The following is a 9,996-nucleotide window of genomic DNA, read 5'->3' on the forward strand; positions in this document are numbered from 1 at the left end:
TCGAAGTGGCGAATCTTGGCGATCGCCATGGGGTGCAACTCGGTCAAATGAACACCGTGCCTCTCAAGGACACGGTAAACAAACTTTATCAATGGGAACATAAGATTCCCATAGACAAAGAATGCTGCATAAACCCCGATCTTGCCTCTGGGGGCATCGTACACGGTCTGATGGGGTTCAGGAAACTCAGGCTCGAGAGACTCGAGCATGAACTTCCTGACAACATACCGGTACAGATCGCCGGGCAGAGCACACTGGCACTCGCCAGCAGTACTCTTATCATCAGCTGAAGAGTCGATATCACGAGACATCTTGCAGAAAAGAAGAACGATTTCGGGAAAATGCTTGCCTGAAAAGGGGAGTATTTGCCGGAAATCGCTAAGAAGAAGAAGAGAAGGGTGAAAGTGTGGATTATAAAGAGCCCTCTCCCCCTTTATATACTAATCGCAATTAATGCGATGAATTTAATGCGGAGGAGAGAGAAATCGAAGGTGCAATGAAACTATGACACGTGGCAAAAAGCAAGCTGGCAACAGCTGTTGACAGGACGCGTACCATTAATTTCGCGGCCACGCGCCCGAAAAATCGCGCCCACGCGCCTGAAAAAGCGTCTGGAGTGACTATGTACTGTCACGTCACCATAACTTCCTGCACGTCCTGACACAGTCAGAAGAAACCGTCGCACGACGTTTCAGAGGTTTGGACTGTTCTTATCTTTCCACCAACCTTTCGAATTTCAAAATTCAAAATTTAAAAATATTAAAAAGTAAGCGGGAAAATACCCCTTACCTTGGCAAACAAGTAACCGTAAGACGGATGCGGGTACAGTGTTAAGGCAAAACCCTTCACATACCTAGCACCCGCAGGGAATTGAAGCCAAGTAAACCTTGGCGAACAAGTAACCGTAAGACGGATGCGGGTACAGTGTTAAGGCAAAACCCTTCACATACCTAGCACCCGCAGGGAATTGAAGCCAAGTAAACCTTGGCGAACAAGTAACCGTAAGACGGATGCGGGTACAGTGTTAAGGCAAAACCCTTCACATACCTAGCACCCGCAGGGAATTGAAGCCAAATATTTCTCGGCAACCAAGTAACTATAAGACGGGTACGGGTACAGTGTAAAGGCAAAACCCTTCACATACCTAGCACCCGCAGGGAATTGACGCCAGGAATACCTTGGAAGTAAAGTAACCGTAAGACGAGCGCTGGTACAGTGTTAAGGCAAAACCCTTCACATACCTAGCGCTCCGCTGGGAATTGAAACCAAGAAGGATCTTCTGGGCAATGTTTGCGGAAACGGAAATAACATCCCCGCATAGCGGGAACGTCGAGAACTACGTTGTTTGAAGCTCTAGGATGGAATTGGTGGTTTTAACATAATTGATCACTATGTTCAAAACTACCAAAACCTCATGGAGAATCCACACAAGTGGGACTCAACGCTCCTGACTTGCGAGGAGGTTACAGACCTACCCGCATCATACCCAAAGACCAAGCAGGAAACTCGGGAATTTCTGCAAGTGACAAGGACTTCCGTGGGAAGAATCCCCATGGAAAACCTTAAAAAAAACCCTTTTCAAAACCCTTTGCTTAAGTCCAAAAGTTCACCTCACTTTATTAAACACGCATGAGAAGAACATTGGACTGGGGGGACTTGAAGAGGTAGGTCCCAGCAGAGCCCATTTGGACCCGCAAGACTCACCTTAAACAGGGACGTCTGCGCAGAAAACAACTGGATCCGCAGGACCAACCATGCTCAGAGACGTGACGTCCTTACGCGCAGTACGCAAGCTGTTCCCGCAGGAAATGCCTCCCAATGGTGAAGGACTCCGCCTGTCCCCGCAGCCTCGGATACAAGCCATCAGGGAAGGCCACCCGCGCAGCAAGGCTACACGCACAAGGCACTTAGCTCTCGATCATTCAGTGTCACCTGAAGGAATGAGCAAAGCCGGGAACAATCCCGCACAGTGGCGGGAGGGGGAATACTCCCGCCCAAATAAGCCAGTCCGTACGATACGGGAAGATCTTCTGTATTGTACCTGACGAGGTATGGGAACAAGATCTGACTAAAGATACGACAGCTTATGGACAACGGTATGGCGAGCAGCATGCTCCTACACTGTATGTCACTATTAGCCGCTGCCTACTCACCAACTCTTGTCATACCACGTGCGTAGCAGTTGGTGGAAAAGGAATAGTATACAGCAGGCCTGGTCGCTATCAGCCGCTACCTACCCACCAACTATCAGCAGGGCACGTGCGTAGGCTACTGTTGGTGGATCAAGAATACTGTTGCAGCCGGCCACACCTCCTTGGAAACCTACCTTCGGCTATAAATACCACAAATGGTATGACCATCATATCTTATCTTGTATCATCATATTATACCTGATATCTGCTCTAGCAATCTCTTAATATACATTTATATTTAAAGAGCAATCTAGTCTGATTCTCACGCCGGAGGGTGGTCACAAGGAGGAACCCCCCCCCTTCTCAGTGACAAGCTCACGGTGTCTGTTTTGCAGGTTATCAGAAGAACCATCTTCTCAGGGTCTAACCCCTCGTGGGAAACATCTATCTAACCCCCAGGTTACCAGTAATCTGTCCGGGGTCTGGTTAGTGTTTCTTCAGGTGGGAAGGTAAAGAAGTGTCAAACAACTCACAACTTTATATAACTTTAAACTTAGAGAACCCAATAAACTTAAATGTGAAAACTTGACCACTTTCTTCCTCCATCAACAACATGGGTCAGGGTCTTAGTTGCCGAGTACAAGATGAACATGGGTTATTCACAGCCGTACAATACGGGCATTTGGAGGTTGTAAAGAGTCTGTTACATAAAGATTCATCTTTGATTCATCTAACAACTGTTTATGATCGTCATTCTGCTCTTCATATAGCTGCTGCCAATGGCCAGATGGAGGTTGGTGTTATTTACATTCTCTAAATCATCAAAATTTTTATAAATTTGATGGCTTAATTTTTGATATATTGTTGATGGGTTTTGTTTAGATTGTAAGTATGCTTTTGAAAGATGCATCAGTTAATCCTGATTGTTTGAATCGTCACAAACAGGTATAGTGTTTCTTGAATCTTGATTTTTTGTTCTTAGTACAATAAATGGTGTGAATTTGTTGATATATAATTTTGTTTTTCTTTAAGAATTTCTTGATATACAATTTTTTAGTAGGATCGTAATATTTTCGCTATAATATAAAAGATAGTTTCATGTAAAAAAACATATGTTTTTTATTAAAATAAACATGATGTTACAATTTGATTCTTTTTAGCTACATTTTGATATATAAAATTTATAAAACAGAGTCTTATCAAATATACTATAATTTAAAGATAACTTCATGTAAAAAAAAACTTATGTTTTTTATTAAAAATAAATTTGATGTTATAATGTAATTCGTTTTAGCTACATTTTGATATATAAAATTTATAAAACAGAGTCTTTTCGAATATAGTTATACATGCATTTTATTCTCTTGTAACTTTTAATATATGATGTTTATAGAAAAACAAATAAGATGTATAAATAAATAAATATAATGTGTTAGTTTTTATTTTTATCTATATTCCGACGTAAATTTTTTATGAAAAACCAGAGACGTATCAAATATACATAGTTTTATATTTGATACAACTCTGATTTTTATTTCTATTAAAACAAACACATCGCATCGTAACACCGTAGCCGGTTTTTTTATATAAGCAATATATATAAATGTTATAAAAAGAAAAAAAAATATAAAATCATCCTAATATGTGAACTATGCTCATAATCTTTTGGTAGACTCCGTTGATGTTGGCTGCAATGCATGGAAAGATTACTTGTGTTGAAAAGCTCATTGACGCCAAGGCAAATGTAAGTCAAAGTTTTGATTTTTCTTACATGAACTCAAATTGTTAATAATAATAATATTATCTTTAATAATTCATTAGATCTTGATGTTTGATTCACTAAATGGAAGAACATGCTTGCATTATGCTGCTTATTATGGGAATTCTGATTGTCTTGAAACCATTATTTCTGCTGCCCGGACATCCCAAGTTGCTACTTCTTGGTGGGTCTCCTTTTTTCTATAAATTTTCAAAAGTTTGTTACTTTTTTTTATAAAAAGGTAAAATAATGTAAATCGAATTGCGGGTTTCAGGGGATTTTCAAGATTTGTTAATATTAGAGACGGTAAATGGGCAACGCCTTTGCATTTGGCTTCTCGTCAAAGACGCGCACAGTGTGTTCGTATGCTTCTAGACAGTGGAGCCCTTGTTTGTGCATCTACGGGTGGATATGGGTACGTATTCATGGGAGCACCGCAGTAGAACCGTTTTAACGCTTATATTGTTTATAAGGTGTCTGGGATTCCTTATTTAACCTCCTTATAACTTATATAAGTCATTAGTTATAAGCTACAAAGTTATGGCTTATAATTTATCCACACACGACCTTTAACTTTAACTGACACCTTATAAGTTATAACTTATAACTTATAACTTATAAGTCATAAGATGATAAAATAAGCAATCCCAAACACCCATAAAGTAAAAGTTATTTGAATCATGCAATTTTTACCCATTATACATAAAATATTTTTTTTCATTTTTTAAGTTTCATTTGTTGTACTTTTTGAGACATTTTGTGGGAGGATTACTTTTGGTCTCTTTGGGTTCATCTTGTACGTAAAAAACCAGCTGTCAAAAATGATTACTTTCATATGAAAATATTAAATTTATGTAAACAAATGTCAGTCAGTGTGTGTATATAAATAAATATACATATAATACGTTAAATTTATGTAAAAAGTATCAAATTTATCAACTATAAATTATAAAATGACCCAAATGGGCAAATGGCACACAAAAGTACAAAACCATCTTTTAATATTTGTAAAGTCAAGTGTATTTTACGACCCTCTGAGAAAATTTCTTGGATCTGTCGCTGTAAAAGTAAAAGTATGAAAGTCCTTTGGGCATGACCCAACTTATTTGACTCGTCCATTTGGTCAACTCTAGTATATTGTGTTTTTGCTTACGTGTCATTCTATTTGCCTTCATTTACAGCTTCCCTGGTAGCACACCACTTCATTTGGCTGCAAGAGCCGGTTCGATTGATTGTATTCGAGAATTATTGGCGTGGGGTGCAGACAGGCTTCATAGAGACGCATCCGGGTATAAATTTAGCTTTCAAATTATATTAATCTTTATATGATAGTTTAGTGAAAGCATAATTTTTTGATCTAGTGTAATGCATCAAAGTTAGCTTCTTTATACATGTGCATAAATGCATATTCAGAATTACTTTAGTGACAAAAAAATAGTAATAATATAAAGATTGTTGTTAAGCATCCCCATGAAAAAATATTACTTGGAGCTAGGCTATATTCGTGTTCATTTGTTTAACATCAACCAAACAAATTACGATTGAACATGACGTGTTCGTGTTCGTTCGCCAAGGAAATGAACATGTTCAAGTCCGTTTATGTTTGTTAATTAAAAATGTAAACAACGGTTCACGAATGTAAATGAACGAACATAACTTATCATAGATGGAAGGCAATAATTGATCTTAATACAGTTAAAAGTAATGTGAAGAACACTATGTTGTGACTAAACTTTTTTAAAACTAGACTAGGTTGTAATTGGTCAGTTTTTAAATAAATATATTAATGAATTTAAAGGAATTTAAACAAACGTGAACTAACGAACATAAATTAACGTAAACGAACGAGCATAAACGAAATTAAATAAACGAACGTTCATTATCATAAATGAACGAACGAAGCATATCTTCATATTCTTTCATTTAACTAAATGAACAAAATTTTATGTTCTTGTTTGTTTACTAAATAAACAAACTTTCCACCGATTGGTTCATGAACTGTTCACTAAACATCTGTCCATTAACAGACCTGGAGTTACTAAAGTTTGTGTCTTGCAATGATTATTTTTTTTTTTATAACATTTTTTCAAATAAATGCAGGAGAATTCCATATTTGGTAGCATTAAAGCATAAGAATGAATCTTGTGCAGCTTTATTAGATCCATCATCTGCAGAGCCTTTAGTTTGGCCATCACCATTAAAGTTCATTAGTGAACTTAATCAAGATGCAAAAGCATTATTAGAGCAAGCTTTAATGGAAGCTAATAAGGAGAGAGAGAAAACAATATTAACGGGTGCAGGTTACTCGCTACCGTCTCCATCACATTCGGATACTGGAACCGTTGATGATAATATCTCTGAGGTAACTTCAATTTTACCATTCTATGTTTAGAAAGTTTGGAATTTGTTACTATGAAAGCATGAAACATTAGGCAAAAAAGTTGGTTTGAAAGGGTTAAAGTTAATGACTTTTGACTTTAAGTGCATGTATCTTTGTTGACTTTAGTCAATTTTGAAATCTTTATTGAGAAAGATTAACTGATTAAGCATCCTTGATTTTATTTATTTTTTTGGTGGTATTTCACTATTTTGACTATTTATTTTGAATAATTGCAAATTCAATCGTGGGTTTCTCATTAAGCAATAAAAGGATTTTAATTTACTATCATTTTGATGTTTATTTGGTGTGATATTATCCAAATTTGATCATGGCCTCATGGGTTTATGGCTTTTTGACCCAAAAAACTAAAAAACATACAACTTACTTGATTTTTTTGTGTTTCTTGGTGTTATTATCCAAATTTGATCATGGGTTTATAGCTTTTTGCAAAAAAAAAAAAAAAAAAAAAAAAAAAAAAACATACAACTTACTTGATTTTTTGTTGTTTCTTGGTGATCTGATCCAAATTTGGTCATGCTTTTGTGTCTTTTTGCCCAAACAAAATAAATAATACACTTTACTTAGTTTTTGGTGTTTATCGGTAGTATTATCATAAATTTATTCATGGGTTTTCTTTTAACCAACAAAAGATTTATAATTAATTTGCAGGCAAGCGAAACCGAGCTATGTGGTATATGTTTTGACCAAGTTTGCACCATTGAGGTCCAAGATTGTGGTCACCAAATGTGTGCTCAATGCACCCTAGCCTTGTGTTGCCACAACAAACCCAACCCAACAACCACTTCACTTACCGCACCCGCCTGCCCATTTTGCCGAAGCAACATTGCCCGTTTGGCGGTTGCAAAAGTCAAAGTCAACGATTTTGACCGTAACCTTGACCTTGACCTCTATTCTTCTTGTAAACTGCCAAAATTTAGAGAAGCTTGAAACTTTAGTGAGGGAAGCAGTAGCTTCAAGGGTCTTTCGGGTGTACCATCGTTTGGGAAAATGGTGGGCCGGGGATCCGGGAGGATATCCGTGGACAACGGGTGCGTCAACAAACTGTGAAACAACACGATTAAGACATTTTGACACGTGTCAAGAAAAGATCGGTTGAAGAAAGTCAGGGAAGTTGAATACCTGTTAAAAAATGTCTAGTTTCTATTCTTCAAAATGTGATTTTTGAATATTTGGAATTCTTTTCGTAATTTTTCTATTTTTGAAGGTTAGAAAATCCATAAATGTTTTTCTACCCTTCCTAAAGATTGTCCCCTACTATATATTTAAGGTAACCCTTATTTAGTTTTTACCTAATAAGTCTGTGTACTTGGTTTTTTATAAGTCATGTGATCAACTGATCATGTTTGTAGATCATTTATTCACCTCCTAACTTTATAGTTTCTGTTATTATTAAAAACGAATATAATACTTTATTTTGCAAAAAAAAACGTAGTTCTTTTAACTTAATTTAATACATGCGAAAGAAAGTTAAATATGCATGTTTTTTATGTTTTCATTTGTTGATTTTTAACGTGAATATCATGTAAACTCTTTTACAAACAGAGGATGGTATTTTATAAAAACTACGGTATCACATAAACTTTTAACCGATAATAATATTTTCAGAAGTTTAAAGATTTTAGTATGCCAAGACTATTTTCATACAAACAATGGAATATGTTAAATTTTTTAACTTTACTAAACTTTAAGGTTTTATTAACGTGTTGTGACTAAAGCTAAATCACACTCAAAAACTTGCATCAGAAAGAGAGAACAAGGGCTAGCTCACTTGATAGAGATACGTGTAGGTCCAGGGTTTAAATATTGACAAATGTTTAGATCTGTTAGCCTAAAAAAATAAAAAATAATAAAAATAAAGAGAAAAATTTTAAAAAAAATTACAGCAAGCAAGTGTTGATAAAATGGGTTCATGCTACAATTGAGAGGGGTGTGTAGTAAAATCAGTCAAGTCAAAAGGAGAAAGAAACACACATGGGAATCAGAAAGAGTGGTGTTGTTTTTGGTCTTGTAATTTGGATTGATTGATTGATTATGTCAAGGTGAAAGAGACAAAGTGTCCTTTCATATGATATCTTCATGCTACTACACTCAAATAAATGATTTTGTGAAGCATGATGGGGACAAAATGCCTAGGATTCTCTCCCATTGATAATTCAATTTCTTTTTCTGATTTCATTTACTCATTTTCTAACGTATGATTGAAAGAAATATTTAGTTTATATCACTGTGACTCCGTGAGTTGTAACTCGCTCCTAACTAACTCTTTGAGTTAAGTGCTATTTTAGTATCTGTGGTTTTGCCAACTACGCAACTTTAGTATATATTCTTTATTTTATGTAAATGGCTACCTCAGTTTTAAAAAACTTGCATTTTTAGTACTTTTTTTTTAATCCGGTCTATTTTTTCCGTTAAGTTATGAATAATTTGATAACTTCATTATTTTCTTTGTTTTTTCTTTTCTTTTTAACGCTTATATATTGTAAACCTTAAATCCCCAAATCATAACATCAAAAACAAAATCCTAAATCCCCAAATATCGTAAAAATTCAAACCCTATGATGATATGGAGAAAGGGTTTGGGGATTTAGGATTTGGATTTTGATGTTATGATTTGTGGATTTCGTGTTTACAAGATATAAGCATTTAGAAGAAAAGAAAAAAACGAAGAAAATAACGAAGTTACCAAATTATCCATAACTTAACGGGAAAAATAGACGGAGTTAGAAAAAAGTACTAAAAATGTAAGTTTTTTGAAACTGAGGTAGCCATTTGCACGAAATAAAAATGGGTACTAAAGTTGCGTAGTTGGCCAAACCACAGGTACTAAAATGACACTTAACTCTAACTCTTTTAAAAGCATGATTAAATTCATCCAGGGCTAGTTTTACTCGAGCAAGTTAACTCGAATAAATTTATGAGCGAGTTTGAGTTGAAATACCTCATTTAATTAATTAATTATCTTTTATTTATCTTGTAAATTGGTAGTTTAGTACTTTAGTAATATGTAATTTCAAACTTGTAAAACTTGGTATTGTTAACTTCTTATTTAAGATTTGTACAAATAAAATATAGATAAAGCAACCAAAAAAAAAGTCAATTCACCAAGCTACCATTTCTAGCAATCATTGGACCGGATGGGTCAGATTGGGCTTTTTTTTTTAAATAATATTTGGACCGGGGGCCTTTGCTCATTGGGCCTACTTTAGTTATTGGTGTATAACTTATAAACATGGAGATTAATCTACTATATTTGCATGATAAAAGTCAAACCTATTATCAAGTTCATACAATAAGGAATGCAACCAAAATAACATGGGTCATCTACTCATCTTTACCACCTACATAGTAATTTAAAGGGCCCAACCTCGTGGTTTTGATGTCTCTTTTTCTGATTTTCCATCGACTGTCTAATCGGCTTTGCTTCAATTGCTTTCAATGACTTCAAGTTAAAAAATTCCGTCTTTACATGTCATTGCTATCGACCCTTCACAACTATTGCTTACGTAGTCACAAACTTTTAGAATAAGAACCAACACCATAGATCTTTCCCAATTCAAAATCATGAATGGTAAAATTCTCCTGTGGAACCCTAAATTTGAAGCTCTTAGCTTTATCATTATTGTTATCATCATCCTGAATACTATTTGCCTTTGATTCAACATCCTTCTCCATTTCACCCCCAATCATTTCTCTCCTGAATTTGC

General features: G+C 35.5%; 1 protein-coding gene across 1 annotated transcript; it reads left to right on the forward strand.

The window, feature by feature from the left end:
• The first annotated feature begins 2,670 nt into the window (after positions 1 to 2,670).
• On the forward strand, positions 2,671 to 7,394 carry LOC143542357 (putative E3 ubiquitin-protein ligase XBAT31). The gene is made up of 8 exons (XM_077034961.1): positions 2,671 to 2,925; positions 3,015 to 3,077; positions 3,805 to 3,876; positions 3,954 to 4,075; positions 4,166 to 4,306; positions 5,073 to 5,180; positions 5,992 to 6,253; positions 6,941 to 7,394. The coding sequence occupies exons 1-8, from the start codon at positions 2,746 to 2,748 to the stop codon at positions 7,217 to 7,219; spliced, it is 1,227 nt and encodes a 408-aa protein (XP_076891076.1). The 5' UTR covers positions 2,671 to 2,745; the 3' UTR covers positions 7,220 to 7,394.
• The last annotated feature ends 2,602 nt before the right edge of the window (positions 7,395 to 9,996 follow it).

Source organism: Bidens hawaiensis, unplaced genomic scaffold (assembly GCF_021521415.1).
Source record: "Bidens hawaiensis isolate Kalapana, Puna unplaced genomic scaffold, B.hawaiensis_p1.1 tig00012834_1, whole genome shotgun sequence".
Lineage (NCBI taxonomy): Eukaryota > Viridiplantae > Streptophyta > Magnoliopsida > Asterales > Asteraceae > Bidens > Bidens hawaiensis.